The 20625-nt window shown below is 40.9% G+C and overlaps 1 protein-coding gene across 1 annotated transcript in view; it reads right to left on the reverse strand.

Moving 5' to 3' along the window:
- Positions 1-20625, reverse strand: part of LOC120998184 (gamma-aminobutyric acid receptor subunit rho-2-like) — a 125291-nt gene that overhangs the window by 19714 nt on the left and 84952 nt on the right. The window contains exons 3-5 of the mRNA XM_040428756.1: positions 7581-7648; positions 2835-3058; positions 286-368 (exon numbers count right to left, since the gene is read on the reverse strand). Coding sequence (XP_040284690.1) covers positions 286-368; positions 2835-3058; positions 7581-7648 — 375 coding nt within the window. The remainder of the gene's footprint in view (positions 1-285; positions 369-2834; positions 3059-7580; positions 7649-20625) is intronic.

Genomic DNA, 20625 nt, shown 5'->3' on the forward strand with positions numbered 1-20625 from the left:
CATACACTGAAGCCTGAGTGGGGGACTCCCTTCTATAACCACACCTCTAAACCAGACAAACATTTTAAGTGAAAACTGGCCATCACCCACACATGTTTGCAGAAAATGGCCAGATTTTTTTTTAACCTTGTGTGTAGTATTTTGAGGTACAATTTAGTGCATGCAACTCACTGGTTTAGTATTATTACGACCTGTCCTGGATTCACTTAAATAACTTCCAATGAAAGACAAGTAAATGCAGAATGGTAAATTGAGGAATATGAATACATTGGCTGGTTTACTCACAGCTCTCAAGCTCCAAAGAACAAGTCTGAGTATCCAGAGGGAAACGACTGAAGTCCATGTTGCACATTGCCGTCACAGTGATTCTTAAAAGAAATTATGAAAAAATTACATTACTTTAGCAAAATGTATCATAAAGAAATTATTTACGCTATTCAGTTGATGCTTACGTGAATGGTAATTACAAGTGTTTGAATGTGCAGGTATTCATCTGTGAACTGCAATTTTTTTTGTAATAATCAATTGTATATAATTGTTCCAAAGAGTTATTGAGCCAAACTACCTGATTCTCACTTTTAATTCTAATGATGTGGATACATTTTACCACAGAACTGCCATATTGTGCTCTTTAAAGAGAAAATAAAGTATTGAGCACATTCAGGTATAAAAAAAAAAAGTATAAAAACAGCAATATTGCACTGAACAGCCAGATTTATATATCACCTTCTGAAAGACATAAAAGAAGTCCTAACTTGGGATTTGCTGCTTTTACTTTCATCACTGTCCTCATAATGGGTCATCAAATCTGATTGATGGGGGTCCCACTCACAGGTTCCCCCGCTGATCAGCCGTAGTGTTGAGCGAAGCGAGCTTCAGATGCTTCATCCGAAGTCGCTTCCCTCAAAACTTTGAAATAATACTGTACGGAGATTCTTTTCCCTACAGTATTAGAATGAGCCAAAGTTTGTTATCCACGAAATCGTGCGCGACTTCGTTGAGTAACTTCGGTAATTGATTGTTAAAGTGGAAAACCAGCTACTATTCGGAAGCAAAGCCGAGTTTGGTTTCAAGTTTTAAAGTTGTTTTCCACTTTAAAAATCAAGTGACATGGCCTATGTGTAGCTCAGTCGCATTTAAGTGTTTGGTATGCCGTGAAAAGGCCGCTCTCCAGCTGATTGCTGGCCGTGTCAGAGCCCCAACGATCAGATAAAGGGATAGGTCATCTAAATCCACTGCAGATTTCACAATGGAAACCCTCCAGTTTCTTCTGCAGTTTTTTTATATTAATGTTGCAGACATGCTTATGGTTTACTTTGAATGGGGCTAAACCGTAAGGTGACACCTGCAGAGTTGTCCATGCGGACACCACACCAAGAAAGGAAATGTCCTTTCTTGGCATGGTTGTGGAAATAAATGGCAGCATCGCCTCCAATGGAGGCCTAAGGAGCCTGTACTGTACAGTGGCACACAGACTCCCCATGTCTCTATAGTATGGAGCCGTAGGCACTCTGTGTGCTGCCATTAAATGATTTCATTAGGAACTATGTTACAAAAATATTCTCTTCTATAAGCAGGCCTTCTAGGGTATAATAGCTCTGGACTATGTTATCTAATAAAACATGCCACATATGGAATCAGAGGCATATAGAGGTACAGGTCGGCTTTATATACTGCTATGGACTCTGCATTATACTGTAGCGCCATACAAATTAAAGCAGTTGTATATAGAGGTGCTCAAAGGCAAACAAAGGAAGCCTTGATACAAAGATGACACAAGGCATCTCATGATTTAGCAGTACATTTGCAGGATATATACAGTACAGACTAAAAGTTTGGACACACCTTCTCATTCAAAGAGTTTTCTTTATTTTCATGACTATGAAGGCATCAAAACTATGAATTAACACATGTGGAATTATATACATAAACAAGTGTGAAACAACTGAAAATATGTCATATTCTAGGTTCTTCAAAGTAGCCACCTTTTGCTTTGATTACTGCTTTGCACACTCTTGGCATTCTCTTGATGAGCTTCAAGAGGTAGTCCCCTGAAATGGTCTTCCAACAGTCTTGAAGGAGTTCCCAGAGATGCTAAGCACTTGTTGGCCCTTTTGCCTTCACTCTGCGGTCCAGCTCACCCCAAACCATCTCGATTGGGTTCAGGTCCGGTGACTGTGGAGGCCAGGTCATCTGGTGCAGCACCCCATCACTCTCCTTCATGCTCAAATAGCCCTTACTTTCAAAGTTTTCCCAATTTTTCGGCTGACTGACTGACCTTCATTTCTTAAAGTAATGATGGCCACTCGTTTTTCTTTACTTAGCTGCTTTTTTCTTGCCATAATACAAATTCTAACAGTCTATTCAGTGGGACTATCAGCTGTGTATCCACCTGACTTCTCCTCAACGCAACTGATGGTCCCAACCCCATTTATAAGGCAAGAAATCCCACTTATTAAACCTGACAGGGCACACCTGTGAAGTGAAAACCATTTCAGGGGACTACCTCTTGAAGCTCATCAAGAGAATGCCAAGAGTGTGCAAAGCAGTAATCAAAGCAAAAGGTGGCTACTTTGAAGAACCTAGAATATGACATATTTTCAGTTGTTTCACACTTGTTTGTTATGTATATAATTCCACATGTGTTAATTCATAGTTTTGATGCCTTCAGTGTGAATCTACAATTTTCATAGTCATGAAAATAAAGAAAACTCTTTGAATGAGAAGGTGTGTCCAAACCTTTGGTCTGTACTGTATATACCTAAGCAACTCTAACATCATCAACTACATGACAAGTTAACACCCCAAAACTCTCCTTGGCAGAAACTACTAACCTCATACTGTAAAGGACTTGGCCATCAGGATAAACTCGTAGCATGATATTATCTGTTGTTGTATCATGAATGAAGGATCGTTTTGAATGCACAAAAAACACATCAGGTACCCAGATCTTCTTTACTAGTCGGCTATCAAAGGTCATGCTCTTATTTGTTGTGCTAGGGAATGACAGACGCTCATCCTTCCAGTAATGCCTCAGGTACAGAGTCATTGTAAAGTCCTGTATAGAAGAAAGTAAAATAAAGTTAACTCTAAGGCCTCTTTCACACGGGCGAGATTTCCGCACGGGTGCAATGCGTGAGGTGAATGCATTGCACCAGCACTGAATCCGGACCCATTCATTTCTATGGGGCTGTGCACGTGAGCGGTGATTTTCAAGCATCACTTGTGTGTTGCGTGAAAATCGCTGCATGCGGTGCGATTTTCACACATGGTTGCTAGGATGAAAGTCTATTCACTGTATTATTTTCCCTTATAACATGGTTATAAGGGAAAATAATAGCATTTTTTAATACAGAATGCTTAGTAGAAGGTCAATTGAGGGTTAAAATAATAATTAACTCACCTCCTCCAATTGATCGCACGGCTGACGGTCTCCTGTTCTTTCTTCAGAACCTGTCAAAGGACCTGTGGTGACATCACTGTGCTCATCACATGATACATCACATGATCCATCACCATGGTGATGGACCATGTGATGAGCTCAGTGACGTCACCACAGGTCCTTTGACAGGTCCTGAAGAAAGAACAGGAGACCGGCAGCTATGCAATCAATTGGAGGAGGTGAGTTAATTTTATTTTATTTTTTTAACCCTCAGTTGACCTTCTACTAAGCATTCTGTATTAAAGAATGCTATTATTTTCCCTTATAACCATGTTATAAGGGAAAATAATAAAATTTACAGAATACTGAACCCAAACCTGAACTTCTGTGAAGAAGTCCGGGTGCGGGTCTGGGTACCAAACATGGCGATTTTTCTCACGCACTTGCAAAACGCATTAAAACACTTTGCACTCACGGGGATAAATCGTGCATGTTCCCGCAACGCACCCGCATCTTTTCCCGCAACGCCCGTGTGAAACCAGCCTAAATAATACACGTATACAGAAGACTAAATATGAGCTCTAGATTTAGTCCGAACCACATTTTTCTGAGAGACTGGGAGTTTCACATTATTTTTTTAATTATTTCAACTTTAATTTTGAACAGTTTATCAGACAGAGCTGTTGAATGTCAAATTCATGAACTTCACGAAGAGATAATAAAGTGCCAAAAGATATAAAAAGTAAAATACAGTGCTTTGAAAACATATTCATATTGCTTGAACTTTTTCAAATTTTTTCCACGTTGCACCCACAAACTTAAATGTATTTTATTGGGATTTTTTATGATAGACCAACACAAAGTAGCAAGTATATGTACGTGTGAAGTGAAAAGAAAATGATGCATGGTTTTCAAAATTTCTAATAAATAAAAATCTGGAAAGTCTGGCATCCCTCTTAGTCAATACTTTGTAGGACCACCTTTCACTGTAATTACTGTTGCAAGTCTTTTGGGGTATATCTCTACCAGCTTTGTACATCTAGAGGCTGAAATTTTTGCCCATTCTTCTTAGCAAAATAGTTCAAGCTCAGTCAGATTGGAAGGAGAGCATCTGTGAACAGCAATTTTCAAGTCTTGCCACAAATTCTCAATGGGATTTAGGTCTGGACTTTGACACATGAAAATGCTTTGATCTGTTCTAAATCATTCCATTGTAGTTCTGGCTGTATGTTTAGGGTTGTTGTCCTGCTGGAAGGTAAACCTCCGCTCTAGTCTCAAGTCTTTTGAAGCCTCTACCACATTTTCCTCCATGATCGCCCTGTATTTAGTTTCATCCATCTTTCCATCAACTCTGACCAGCTTCCCTGTCCCTGCTGAAGAAAAGCATCCCTACAGCATGATGCTGCCATCATAGTGGGGATGGTGTATTCAGGGTGATGTGATGTGCTCGTTTTCCGCCACACATAGCGTTTTGCATTTAGGCCAAAAAGTTTAACTTTGGTCTCATATGAACAGAGCAGCTTATTTCACATGATTGCTGTGTCCCCTACATGGCGTGTGACAAACTGCAAATGGAACTTCTTACAGCTTGCTTTCAAAAACAGCTTTCTTCTTGCCATTTTTCCATAACAGCTAGATTTGTGGAGTACATGGCTAATAGTTGTCCCGTGGACATATTCTTCCACCTGAGCTGTAGATCTTTTGGCTGCTTCTCTGTTTAGTGCTGTCCTTTCAGTTTAGGTGGACGGCCATGTCTTGTTAGGTTTACATTTATGCCACACTCCTTCCATTCTCAGATGATGGATTGAACAGTGCTTTGCAAGATGTCTAGATCTTGGGATTTTTTTTTATAACCTAACCTTACTTTACACTTCTCCACAACTTTATCCCTGACCTGTCTGGTGTGTCACTTGGTTTTCATGATGCTGTTTGATCACTAATGTTCACTAACAAACCTCTGAGGCCTTCACAGAACATCTATAGTTATACTGAGAATAAATTACAACCAGGTGAACTCTATTTACTAATTAGGTGACTTCTGAAGGCAATTAGTCACACTGGATTTTATTTAGGGGAATCAGAGTACAGGGGGCTGAATACAAATGCCACACTTTTCAGTTTTTTATTTCAGAAATTTTTTGAAAACCATGTATCATTTTCTTTTCACTTCAAACATACTTGCTACTTTGTGTTGGTCTATCACATAAAATCCCAATAAAATACATTTAAGTCCGTGGGTGTAATGTGAAAAAATGTGGAAAAGTTTAAGGAGTATGAATACTTTTTCAAGGCACAGTATATACAGAAGTAAGAGGTCAAAATAATAGTATCTCTCTTTCTAATGATCTTTTAGTCAGGTGGACTATAGAAATGTGCATAATGGTGGTACAGGTGGTAGTGATATACGCCTAAAGGGTTCTAGTCTGTGAATGTGAGGATAGTCATGAAACTGAACTTTTCCTAACTGAATATAGGAAATTCTTATAGAGCAGGAAGATAATGTTTTTCAGTTTCCACAACATCACTATGAAGGTAATGGCACACAGTTTATTTCCTGCAGAGGAATAGTATAGTTCTGGTACCCTCTGACCTCTAAGGTCTTTATAATATGCAATGATGGCCAATGTACAATCTGTATGGCATATGACTGGTTAGAAGATTAAGCCTATCAGCATAGGCACTTCAGTGGTAAAACACCTAATAATTATTATTCATATAGCTCCAACATATTCCACAACACTTTACAAATAAAGTGTTCTTGAAGGGCATGTACTGCTGTACCAGGATGAGCTACTCCTTTGGACATCTGCTTAGAGCGGCTCCCAGAAAAGGTTTCTTATACATAGATAGTGACTTCCACCAGCTAATGTCAGGGCTTTACTGTTAATATTTATTTAAATTGAGGAACCTTTATACACTGCTCAAAAAAATAAAGGGAACACTTAAACAACACAATGTAACTCCAAGTCAATCACACTTCTGTGAAATCAAACTGTCCACTTAGGAAGCAACACTGAGTGACAATCAATTTCACATGCTGTTGTGCAAATGGGATAGACAAAAGGTGGAAATTATAGGCAATTAGCAAGACACCCCCAATAAAGGAGTGGTTCTGCAGGTGGTGACAACAGACCACTTCTCAGTTCCTATGCTTCCTGGCTGATGTTTTGGTCACTTTTGAATGCTGGCGGTGTTTTCACTCTAGTGGTAGCATGAGACGGAGTCTACAACCCACACAAGTGGCTCAGGTAGTGCAGCTTATCCAGGATGGCACATCAATGCGAGCTGTGGCAAGAAGGCTTGCTGTGTCTGTCAGCGTAGTGTCCAGAGCATGGAGGCGCTACCTGGAGACAGGCCAGTACATCAGGAGACGTGGAGGAGGCCATAGGATGGCAACAACCCAGCAGCAGGACCGCTACCTCTGCCTTTGTGCAAGGAGGAACAGGAGGAGCACTGCCAGAGCCCTGCAAAATGACCTCCAGCAGGCCACAAATGTGCATGTGTCTGCTCAAACGGTCAGAAACAGACTCCATGAGGGTGATATGAGGGCCCGACGTCCACAGGTGGGGGTTGTGCTTACAGCCCAACACCGTGCAGGACGTTTGGCATTTGCCAGAGAACACCAAGATTGGCAAATTCGCCATTGGCGCCCTGTGCTCTTCACAGATGAAAGCAGGTTCACGCTGAGCACATGTGACAGACGTGACAGAGTCTGGAGACGCCGTGGAGAACGTTCTGCTGCCTGCAACATCCTCCAGCCCCTCTGATCAGCTGTTAGAAGAGGTCGGGCACTCGGTGAGTGTTGTGGCCTCTTCCTAGGCCATGTGAAGTCACCATACATCAGTCACATGGCCAAGTTGCAGTTCTGCCCCATTGAAGCCGCTTGGGAGAGAAGCTTACAGCGCTCACCAGAGCTCCAGTGAGTGGGGCAGCTCCCTGTAACAGCTGACCAGCGGGGGTTCTGGGACTCGGACCCCTGCCGATCTGATAATGATGACCGATAGGTCATCATTATATATTATTGGACAACCCCTTTAAGGTGCAGGTGAAATCAGCAGTCCTCAGACAGTGCACCATAACAGAGCTGACAGGTTCTTCAGTTTACTCAGCACACGTTAAAAAGGATACCTATATTCATTATGTATTATATTATATCATGTAACATTCTCGACTAAAATCAAAATCAATTACAGCTTACCATATCAACTTCAGATATGCTATCCAGACTCTCAACTTGCACATCCACTCCAACAGGGATTGCAGGACCTGCCATAAAGAAGATTTAAGCAGATTGTTTACCTCCTGCTGTCAGTAACCTCCCATGACCTGTCAAAATGCACTCAAACGCTTTAGCTCATGGAAAATAATAGAATTTGATATATATAAAATTTAAGAAAAATCATATTTGAATTTTATGGAATAGAGCTTGTTCTCTTCACTTTAACACAACTGGAACATTACCAATCTACTGTGTATAAAACTGTTAGCCATGGAAGCCTAGGATTTTACAGACCTACTGTAAGTAAATACAATCCTTAATATTTCCTTTTGTAGGTCACTGAAACCTTTTTTTATTGGATATACATAAATATATGAAGTCATCCATGCAGGTTTAGAAGTCAGTAAGACAATTTCTGCTATACAGTAGATGGTTATAATGCCGTGTTCACAAAAGAGTATTCACCTAATTTACTGCAGGCGATGGATGGAAAAAGCTAATAGATCCCTGAACTGGAATTGGAGGGTACGTTTTAGAACATCTCCCAGTTTTACTATTGTCCTCCTCTTCTATCAGTGATTCTGTGCTGTTTACTATTGTGTAGAGAACAAAATGATCTGCAGAAATATTAAGGTCATTTTTCTTGCAGTGGAATCGCTGAAGCTGAAAGACAATTGTACTAATGGTCTATCTTATTACTGTAAAGCATGTCATTCCTGTATATTCTGCACTGGAAATCACATAGAAAGGAAATCTCTTGAAGCAAGTCGGTTCTAGCAATCTAAAGAGACATGTTGTAGCACTGACAATGCTATCCATGCACCAACTATATCAGGTGGAGGAGGGAATGTCTTGGCGTTGTTATCTTTTTACCTAGTACCTAGAAGTAATTAGATAATGACCTGAGTATGATAATAATGGATAGTATGAATGGATTATATTTTGCACCCATAATCCATTTTTTACAGGAGCGATATTCACTTCTGTGTTCTGTATAATGTGACATGGAATGAACACTGACACGTTATATATAGTCAATGGGACAATTCTTTTCCAAATGGACCATTAGCCCATCCAGAGAAAATCACAGCATGCACTACTTTGGTTCAATTTTCTTGCTAGACTCACCCATTGAAGTCAATGGGTCAGCAAAAAAAACAGATAGCACACAAATACCATCTACAAGCTGGCCGTTTTTCACAATGGGTACTAGGAGACAGACGTGAAAAAAACAAACTTTTTTTAAAAAGTACAGGTAAAACTCTAAAAATTAGAATATCGTGCAAAAGTCCATTTATTTCAGTAATGCAAATTAAAAGGAATTGCATTAATGCAGCTTGGAGATGTCATTAGTCTCGGGGTTCACATACTTTTTCCACATGCACTGTGAATGTTTACATGGTGTGTTCAATAAAAACATGGTAACATTTAATTCTTTGTGTGTTATTAGTTTAAGCAGATTGTGATTGTCTATTGTTGTGACTTAGATGAAGATCAGATCACATTTTATGACCAATTTGTGCAGAAATCCATATCATTCCAAAGGGTTCACATACTTTTTCTTGCAACTGTGTATGGGCCATAGGAAGATCAGAACTGCGGGCCAAAAAGTGGGTGGAGTTTATCGGTGCAAAGCCATGCCCCCTGGACGTTACTGGAGGCAGAATGACTTAGCATTAGCTTTTATTACCCAATGAGCAGAAGAGGGTGGGGGGGATGGTTTACTGGACTGGAACAGGTAAAATACTCTGCCTGTATAAATGGAAGAAGCAGCAAGATGTAAATGGCCAGGTGAGCTACCAGAAGGAAGGATGTCTGTGTGAGGTCAGTGACTATTGGGAAGAGCTGCAGCAGGAGAAGATGGATCTGTGTTTGTGTCTCTCCAAAGGAAGAGATCACTAGAATTTAGAGGTAAATAGTGCAGACTGGTAGGCAATGTTAAAAGTATAGGTTTTATTCCATACTCACAAAGGATCCAAAATATAAAATCATGTAACCAGCACTGCTGTCTGGAGCGACTTGCCACACAGTGTGCTTTTGGACTTGCTCCTGGTTTCTTCATGCTACACTTCATCTAAACAGTTAGGTACCTAAGTATATTTATCTTTGAAGTCCCAACTTCCGCTGTACATGGACGGCCGAGGTCTAAATCTACTGGCCGATGATGAAGGGCATTTGTTAGCAGATCTGTATCTATGAAACTGACCTGTTACGTGTGCGCTTGGCAGCTGAAGGCATCTGTGCTGGTCCCATGTTCATATGTGCCTGCCTTGCTGAGAACGCTTAAGTTTTAATATATGTAAATGAGCCTCTAGGAGCAATGAGGGTGTTGCTATTACTCCTAGCCAAATGTTTCTAAATTCTATGAAACATGATTTAAAGAGCCCAGTGCACCTCTCGATAAATTCCCTGAGGGGTGTAGTTTTTATAATGGTGTCACATTTTGGGGGGTTCCACTGCAAGGGCAACTCACTGTCTTCAAATGTGACATAGCACCCAAAAACCATTCTAACAAGAGCTGCCCTACAAAACAGGGGCGGACACACCGCCTGTGCAGCCAGTTCGGCTGCACAGTGTGGGAGGGGAGCCCCTGTGCAGCTTCGGCGGCAGGAAAGCAGGTGATGAGCGCTTCCATTGTGGAATCGCTCATCTCTCTATATTCATCTGTATCGCTGTCCTCAGATTAATGGTGCGGCGGGGCAGGGGAGAGGCATTTCCCTTCCCCGTTACTCTGATAGGCTATAGGCACTAGCCTGCAGCTTATCAGAGCCCGCTGCAAGCAGCGCGATGATGCCATCACGCCATCTGTGCCATACAGCACGGGACACTGTCCAGAAGAGGCCTGCATCACATCGCTGAAAGTGGCATGGAGGTAAGTATGTGATTTTATTTTTTTCATTCACACTATTCTGAGGACCCTATCTTATGTACTGGCACACATGGGGGGCACTATGGAGGGGGAGGAGCACTATGGGGGCCCTATCTTATATAATGGAATTCATGGGGGGCACTATGGAGGGGGAGGAGCACTATGGGAGCCCTATCTTTTATACTAGCACACATGGGGGGCACTATGGATGGGGGAGCACTATGGGGACCCTATCTTATATACTGGCACACATGGGGGCCCTATCTTATATACTGGCACACATGGTGGCACAATGGGGGCCTTATATTATATACTGGAACACATGGGGGGAACTATAGAGAAGGGGGGAGAGCAGCACTATGGGGGCATCTACTGGGGGCCCTATCTTATATACTGGCACACATAGGGAGCACCATGGAGGGGGAGCACTGAGGGGCCTATCTTATATACTGGCACACATGGGGGCACTATGGAGAGGGAGGAGCACTATGGGGGCCCTATCTTATATACTGGCATACATTGGGGCACTATGGAGAAGGAGGAGAGGAGCACTATGGGGCATCTACTGGGGGCCCTATTTTATATACTGGCACACATAGGGGCACTATGGAGGGAGAGGAGCACTATGGGGGCCCTATTTTATATACTGGCACACATGGGGGCACTATGGAGAAGGGATGAGAAGAGCACTATTGGAAGAAGAGAAGAGATGGCTGAAAGAAATCATCATGGCGGTCTGGACTTAAAGAAGATGATAAGGACAGAGAACATTTACATTAAAGGAGACGTCATTGAATGTAAGAGGTATGAGGTGCTGTATTAGGCTCCTTTCACATCTGAGTTAGTGATTCAGAGAACAGCCTGCTGGAATGCTCCAGCACTGCTGGATGTAGACAGAATGCCCGCCGCCCCCATGAAATATAATGGGGTGCAGCAGAGATCCGGACACAATCTGGCAAAAATGCAGAGAATCAGCGGGACACAAACCGCTGCATGCTACGGTTTGTGTCCAGCCGATTCCTTGCATTCTTTGCGGATCAGGTGGCCGAATCGTAGTCCCGCCAGTGTGAATCTTGCCTTATCCTGTATGTTTTATATGTTTTGTATTGCTGTAAGTATTGTTAGGACGGAATAGGTTAGGTTGAGAATTTGTCTTGGGGGGGAGGGGCCCAGACACATTCTTTGCACAGGAGCCCTCTGCTGTCTGTGCTCACCCCTGCTCCAAAACCATATGGTGCTCCTTCCCTTCTGAAGAGTGCTCATACAGCACTTTAGGAACAGCCTGCCGGATTTCTTACCGCTAGTGTGAAACTAGCTTTAATAGGGTTGATCCTGGTGACAAGTGTTGTTATAGTACTGTATAATTCGATAAGCAAATACAACACAAACATTTTATATTAATAACAAATATGCTTAAAATGTATGTTTATTATCTCATTTCCATGAAAAATGATAGCACAGCTGAGTTACTGAATCAATTTTTGCTCATCTATTATTTAGATGTATCACAAGTCATGTTTTTATATTGCCAGCATTAAAGAGGATTTATTAATTCAAGCAATCATAGCACTGTTCCCTTTTTCTTGTCTGCTCCTGTATCTAGCTTTCCAATAACTGCCTGGTAATGAGATATTCTTTACCCTTCATTCTCATTTTCTAAATTATTTCAAACAGTTAATCTCTTCTTGCATCTCTAAAAACTGATTTGATATCTGCTTTAATCTCTGCTTTCCCCAACCCAATTCTGTGTTTATGCTGAATACATAACAATTATAACACACTAGTGCAGCTCCTATATTTTCTATTAAAACCCCTATAATGACCTCCCCCCCAATGCCCGGGCACCTCCTATAGATTATAGTTACCCTGCTCCCCGGCACCCACGTCACTCCTGATTCTCACACGGCTGACGCTGCATCTGCCAATCGCGGTTGTGGCCTGCTATTAGCTGATAAACAACAACCCCCCCTTTGTCGCCGGAAGTTTTGATCAGCGCAATGGGGAGATGAAGCAACCGTGCGGGGATCAGGAGCGACGTGGATCACCGGGATTGGGGTAAGTATAATCTGTATGAGGGGCTTGTGCATTAGGGGTCATTTTGGGGTTGGATAACCCCTTTAAGATATGAAACTGTTAACAGTGTTTCAAAAGTGTAAAATACCATAAAATGTTAATATTCAATAGTTTTAATAATATTGGAATAGTGGTAAATAAATTCATGATCGCAGTATTACTTTCCAGTTTTATATATTGCTGCACTAAAAGACACTTAACCCCTTTAGGACACAGCATTATTTCACCTTAGGACCAGGCAATTTTTTGCAAATCTGACCAGTGTCACTTTAAGTGGTGATAACTTTAAAACGCCTTGACTTATCCAAGCCATTCTGAGATAGTTTTTTCGTCACATATTGTACTTAATGACACTGGTAAAATGAAGTAAAAAAAAATTATTTTTATTTATATAAAAATACCAAATTTACCAAATATTTGTAAAAAATTGCAAATTTCCAAGTTTCAATTTCTCTACTTCTATAATACATAGTAATACCTCCAAAAATAGTTATTACTTTACATTCCCCATATGTCTACTTTATGTTTGGATCATTTTGGGAGTTATATTTTATTTTTTGGGGATGTTACAAGGCTTAGAAGTTTAGAAGCAAATCTTGAAATTTTTCAGAAATTTTCCAAAACCCATCTATTAGGGACCAGTTCAGGTCTGAAGTCACTTTGCGAGGCTTACATAATAGAAACCACCCAAAAATGATCCCATTATAGAAACTACACCCCTCAAGGTATTCAAAACTGATTTTACAAACGTTGTTAACCCTTTAGGTGTTCCACAAGAATAAATGGAAAATTGAGATATCATTTCAAAATTTCACTTTGGCATATTTTCCATTTTAATATTTTTTTTCCAGTTACAAAGCAAGGGTTAACAGCCAAACAAGACTCAATGGCCCTGATTCTGTAGTTTACAGAAACACCCCATATGTGGTCGTAAACTACTGTAGGGGCACACGGCAGGGTGCAGAAGGAAAGGAATGCCATACGGTTTTTGGAAGGCAGGTTTTGCTGGACTGTTTTTTTTTACACCATGTCCCATTTGAAGCCCCCCTGATGCACCCCTAGAGTAGAAACTCCAAAAAAGTGACCCCATCTAAGAAACTACACCCCTCAAGGTATTCAAAACTGATTTTACAAACTTTGTTAACCCTTTAGGTCTTCCACAAGAATTAATGGAAAACAGAAATGCAATTTCAAAATTTCACTTTTTTGGCAGATTTTCCATTTTAATATTTTTTTTCCAGTTACAAAGCAAGGGTTAACAGCCAATCAAAACTCAATATTTATGGCCCTGATTCTTTAGTTTACAGAAACACCCCATATGTGGTCGTAAACTACTGTACGGGCACACAGCAGGGCGCAGAAGGAAAGGTATGCCATACGGTTGAAAGGCAGATTTTGCTGGACTGTTTTTTTTTTACACCATGTCCCATTTGAAGCCCCCCTGATTCACCCCTAGAGTAGAAACTCCATAAAAGTGACCCCTATTTTAGAAACTACGGGATAGGGTGGAAGTTTTGTTGGTACTAGTTTAGGATACATATGATTTTTGGTTGCTCTATATTGCACTTTTTGTGAGGCAAGGTAACAAAAAATAGCTGTTTTGGCACGTTTTTATTTTTTGTTATTTACAACATTTATCTGACAGGTTAGATCATGTGGTATTTTTATAGACCAGGTTGTCACAGACGCGGCGATACCTAATTTTAGTGTTTCCCTAGTCTGAGAGCCATAATTTTTTCAGTTTTTGGGCGATTATCTTGGGTAGGGTATGATTTTTGCAGGATGAGATGACGGTTTGATTGCCACTATTTTGGTGTGCGTGTGACTTTTTGATCGCTTGCTATTACACTTTTGTGATGTAAGGTGACAAAAAATTGTTTATTTAGCACAGTTTTTATTTTAATTTTTTTACGGTGTTCATCTGAGGGGTTAGGTCATGTGATATTTTATAAAGCCGGTCGATACGGACGCGGCGATACCTAATATGTATACTTTTTATTTATTTATGTAAGTTTTACACAATGACAGCTTTTTTAAAACAAAAAAAATGATGTTTTAGTGTCTCCATATTCTGAGCCATAGTTTTTTTTTTTTTGGGCGATTGTCTCAGATAGGCTCATTTTTTGCGGGATGAGGTGACGGTTAGATTGGTGCTATTTTGGTGGGCAAACACCTTTTTTATCGCTTGCTGTTGTACTTTTTGTGATCTAAGGTGACAAAAAAATGGTTTATTTAGCACAGTTTTTATTTTTTACGGTATTCATCTGAGGGGTTAGGTCATGTGATATGTTTATAGAGCCAGTCGATACGGACGCGGCGATACCTAATATGTATACTTTTTTTCCCCCTATTATTTACCTTTTTTTTTTTTACTTTATTTGGGGAACATTACGCTTTTGTTTATTTTTACTTGAAACTTTGAATTTTTGGGGGGAAAACTTTATTTTTTCAACTTTTTTTTACTTTATTTTTTATGCCACTTTGGGACTTCAACTTTTGGGGGTCTAATCCCTTTTACAATGCATTCCAATACTTCTGTATTGGAATGAATTGGCTGTATGAGTAATACAGTGTGTATTACTCATACAGCTTCCGGCCTGTGAGATCCAGGGGACTGGATCTCACAGGCTCGTCACCGGAAGGCAGCGCGATGCCTTCCTTAGGCATCACGCTGCCTTCCATGCCATCGGGTCCCCCCTACAGCCGCATGGGGACCCGATGGCACCGCTGCCAGCCGCCGCAACCACAGGTAAAAGCCGCAAACCGCAAGTCTGAATTGACCTGCGGTTTTCGGCGATCGCCGACACGGGGGGGTCACGGGACCCCCCTGCGCATTTAGCCAAGGTGCCTGCTCAATGATTTGAGCAGGCACCGGGTTCCGATCACCGCCCGCCGGGCGGCGGTGATCGGAACTATACATGACGTACCGGTACGTCATGTGTCCTTAAGTACCAGGACAACATGCCGTACCGGTACGTCATGTGTCCTGAAGAGGTTAAAGAGAACCTGTCACTATGGCATCGTGCTCAGCATATCCTGCTCTATACATGTATAACATGCTGCCTACAGACTGCACTGCACATTATGGTGACAGGTTCACTTTGAAGGTAGTCTGTCACCAGTTTTGACCTTGCAAAGTTGCTGACAGTACAATGTAGATTGTCTGTTGAGAGCAGGTAAAATATACAGTAGCAGCGTGAATAGGAAGTTTTGTTCTCCCCAGAAGATGGTCCCTCACTCTGAAGAGCAGTTACAAGTATTTCTGAGTATTTCTCAGATTGTTACAGTGTAACCAAATAGAATACTAACATTTGCTTTTTTTTACATAACATACATATGATCATTGCTGCCAAAAAGAAAGTAAGTACCATTAAATTACCAATTGTTTTGTAAGGCCAGAGTCTTTTTTTTCATTAACAGCTACACACAGGGTTATTAGTTTTATCAATGTGCACGTATATATTGCTTTAGATATCAATATCAAAAGAAATAATTAATAAGAACCAATCAGATTGGCTTAGCAGAATTTTGTTGTTAGAGTGAAGGAGGAAGGGGATACCTAAGGCCAGGTTCACATCTGCGTTGTGAACTGTGGCACTGTAATCCTGTCACTGTATCCAGCGTACATGCCGGATGCAACATTTTCTGTCCATCCAAAAGTCGGCATATATACTGAAAAGCGCATATGCCGGATATGGTAAACTTCGTCAGTCTGCTCCTCCGCTGGAACAAACTGCTGGAATTCACAGCACAGATGTGAACCCAGCCTAATACATTTAGCACTGCTAATAAGATAGGATTTCAAGCTTAGATACTCTAATTGCCATTTAAGATGGGATGCCCAGAAAAAGGTGGCTTCTACCTACACATTCAACAATTGAGGCCCAGTTAGATATCTACTAGTGGATCTAAAATTCAAGTTAAAGTCTATTCACACCACATTTAGTAGAGACCTCTGGAGGTCCACTAGGGCCTATGGCAGCCATATGTCAGAAAACAACTTAATGTATATGAAAGCACACCATGCCATCTCAAAAAAGTATAGTATGCAGTTTAACTTTGTTTTGAACATAACAGCCTATGGATGATTTGTACAACTGTTTGGCATATACACTCCTCAACACTGAAATTACAACACCAAGAAGAACAATCATTAAGGTTATACAAACTGGAGAAGTAGCTGGTGTCGCTAAGATCTGCAGATGATCACATTTTCAAGCACCTAGCTCCAAGGTGGGGGAGGGGTATTAAAAGCCAGATTGAAAGCAATGTTTTTTAGCCACATGAAACCTCAAAAATCAAATGCAGTCATGTCAGATGATTGTGCTATGCCTCCTGTTCATTGACAGTCATCGGCACCCGTTGCAAATGGAGAGGGACAAAATTTGTGAACTGAAAGACCTTGGTTTATCACTCCAAAAGATCGCTGTGCTTAGGCTGAAATGTCAACACTGTTCAATGTTGCATCTCCTGGTGGTTGGGAGAACGGCGACCAACTGGAATGACAGCAAGAGGTGCACAGATGCGAACCTCAGCATGAACGGATCATCTGATTAGAGGAATGGTGTATTGTAATCTATTTTGTACTGCAAGTGGAATTGGATGTTATATACCAAGCCTATGGCAGCAAATAGTGTCTACATAAACCATTAGAAGTTTTTTCATGACATTGAGCTACAAGCTAGACATCCATCTACAATTGTTCCATTTCCTTCACACCCCTACTCTCATAGGCTATCACGGTGCACAGCAAGTCAGGAATGGAGGCCTATCCTCTTCAGTAATGAGTACCGCTTTTGTCTCGGACACAATGGTAGCTGGTTATTGGTCTAGAGACTACATGAAGCAAAGCTATGAAGAGGCCTTCAGAAGAGAACATGCCGATCCTAGGGAATATGATATGATGGGCATATGTACGGTAGCTAGACCCCTCCAATCTTCATTTCAGGTACACTAACAGCTCTGTATTTCTTTGATTTGCTTGGGGAACCAGTGGTATAGTAATAATAACAATAATAATTATAATCTTTATTTATATTGCACCAACATATTCTGCAGAACTTAACAATCAAAAGGTTCATGTACAAATAAAATCATACATTACATAGCAACAAACAAGTGAACAGTTAAAAGAGGAATGAGGGCCCTGCTCCTAAGGCCTCTCCTCTATGAGGAGATAGGGGTGCTTGTTTAGTACATTGGTCCAGCCATCTTAACAAAATAGGGGAGTTTATATAAAGCTGCATGATCCAGGTGATCCAGTCACAATCCAATATTTGTAGTGCTTCTGAATGCATGAAGTGGATACAGTTGGATGACAGATCAAGCTCTGAAGGATGAGATTGAGAGGGGTATGAATGGATAAAAGTTATATTAGGGGATGTGATAGGCCACTCTCAAAGATGTGTTTTTAGGGAGAGCCTAAAACTGTGGTATTGGGAACTGACCTAATTGCTTGGGGTAGTGCACTTTAGAGAACTGGGGCAGCTCGAGAGAAGTCTTTGAGATGTGAGTTAGAGGTTTGGATTATAGTTGATGTTAGTATTAGATTATCTGCAGAGTTTAGAGGATTAGTAGGGTGGTAGGTGACAGGAGACATTTTTCAACAGGACAAGGCCAGACCTGCCACCATGGCCTGCAGCGTTTCCGGACTTATCTCTCATCAAGCACACCTGGGAAATCATTGGTCGGCAATTGCAAAGTGAGCTGACAGCAGCGAATCTTGATGATTTCCATGCCCTAATGCATTCAGCAAGCCAGAACATTCCTCAGACAACCATTAATAACCTCATTGATAGCATGCCAAGTAAGTGCATGTATTTCTGTGCATGGAGCTCATACTAAATACTGAATAAACTGAGATATTTTGTTTCCACTTTTTATCATTTGCATATCATTAACATGTCTATTGATCCTGTAATTTCCATAATTCCACGACTTTTCCTTCTTGGTATTCCAATTCAATGTTCAGGATTGTAGTTGCTTTAATTGAGGGTCTACATTGGGTGCATACATTGAAGCTCTTCCTAATATGAAATCTGTGCTAGGGTTAGCACTCTCAATCAATCAGATGTCTCCCAACTTCTGCTCCCACTCTAATTTCACAGCATGAAGTCTACCAGACACAGAAACTGCAGCTCCATGCCCCTTATTGGTGTCTACTGTTTACCTTTATTGCATTAGATGGATTTTTGGGGACAGATTAGGGTTCTGAACATATAGAGCATGACTGCAGACACAATCATGGAAGCCACAATTTTCTGGTGAGGAAGAAGCCACTTTCACCTGATAAGGTATATTATAAGGCTTATGGGGGTCATTTACTAACACAGGCATTTTAGACGCCAGTATTAACAACCCCGTGTGCTAGTGGTGGATCCGCCAAAGTTATGAAGAGGCGCTGGCTGCTACATAACTTTGGCACATCCACCACCAGTCTAAATCTACGCCAGCTTCCTTGCTGGCTTAAATTTAGACCATTTTCTATGCCTAAAACAGGCGTAGAAAATGATAAATGAGACGGGCATTCTGGCCTGTCCCCTTCCCCACCCATGCCAAGCACTCTTTTTAGATCTTACATAAGGGGGAAAAATCGCAGACTGTGGCGCAAATAACCTTTGCGCCACAATCTGCGCCCGAAATACGTCAAAAATATGCGAATTTCTGTTAGTAAATAGTCCCTATGTTTTTATAGCATACTTAAAGCATACCTAAAATATACTTAAACTTTCAATAAACTTTGCATTAATGAATAGTACTGTGTGAATGAGAAATAATGAGGAATAACACAATTTCTGGCCACTATATGACCTGTATCTGGCATTTTATTTTACCAGTTTTGCCCTTTGCATGGTGAATGTCTAGTTTGCAGCTCTCCCAGATCTGATGGGTGGAAACAAGCTGCTATCCACAGCATACAGAAAACAGAGGAGAATCTGCTTTCTAACCTTCTCATACTTACTCAGAATTAGGGCTCATGCACACGACCGTTGTGGTTTTGCGGTCCGTTTTTCATGGATCCGTTGTTCCGTATCTGAGTTGTTTTTTTTGTTATTCCACAAAACATATCCGTATGGGATCCTTTTTTTGCGGATCGGAAACAGTAACTTATTAATCACCAAACACATGAGCAATATGGGCTGGGCATAGCATTTCTACACTATGGATACGCAAAATACGGATGAAATACGGATGGCATACGGATGTGTTCTGTGTGCGTTCCGTATTTTTTGAGAACCCATTGGCTTGAATAGGGCCTCGGATTGTGATTTGCGGACAATAATAGGACATGCACTACTTTTTTGCAGAACGGAAATACAGAAACAGAATGCACATGCAGTACCTCCCTTTGTTTTTGCTGAGCTATTGAAGTGAATGGTTCCGCATACGGTCCACAAAAAAAACGTAATGGAAGCGGAAAGAAAATACGTTTGTGTGCATGAGCCCTTAGGCCTATTATGCTTCATAGTTGAACTAGAACAAAGCAAAAACCTCACAAGTTAGAAAACTATTCCTTAATTTAGGAGGAAGAATTCCTTTCTCGCCTAAAACCAGGCAATCAGAATAACCCTTGGATCAACGATCCTTCTCCAGAAATCTAGTAACTACAACTTGTTATTTTATTATACTCTTTTTCACTTCTTTTAGTGAGATCACCATCACAACCCCCTCTGGTATAGAGTTTAATAGTCTGACTGCTCTTACAGTAAAGAATCTTCTTCTGTGTTAATGTGGAAAGTTTTCTCTAGATTTTCTCTAGACATAGAGTCTTGAACAGCGCCATCTATTGGTTTTATAGTCTTATGACAAGACTATTAGTCTTGTTATAGGACTATGAATCCAATAGATGGTGATGTTCATGAGTAGTGTAGATCGCAAATTTTCCATGCAAATGGTTTTTCAGCTGAAAAACAGGGCAGATTCTGCTCATTTGCATGTCTTTCCCATATGCCCATGTTTATGCAAATTTGTTTTTACATGACAAAACTGTATAGAAGGGTTATTGAATAGAGTTGAGCGGACACCTGGATGTTCGGGTTCGACGAGTTCGGCCAAACTTGAAAAAAAAGTTCGGGTTCGGGA

The sequence above is a fragment of the Bufo bufo genome, chromosome 4 (assembly GCF_905171765.1).
Source record: "Bufo bufo chromosome 4, aBufBuf1.1, whole genome shotgun sequence".
Taxonomy (NCBI): Eukaryota; Metazoa; Chordata; class Amphibia; order Anura; family Bufonidae; genus Bufo; species Bufo bufo.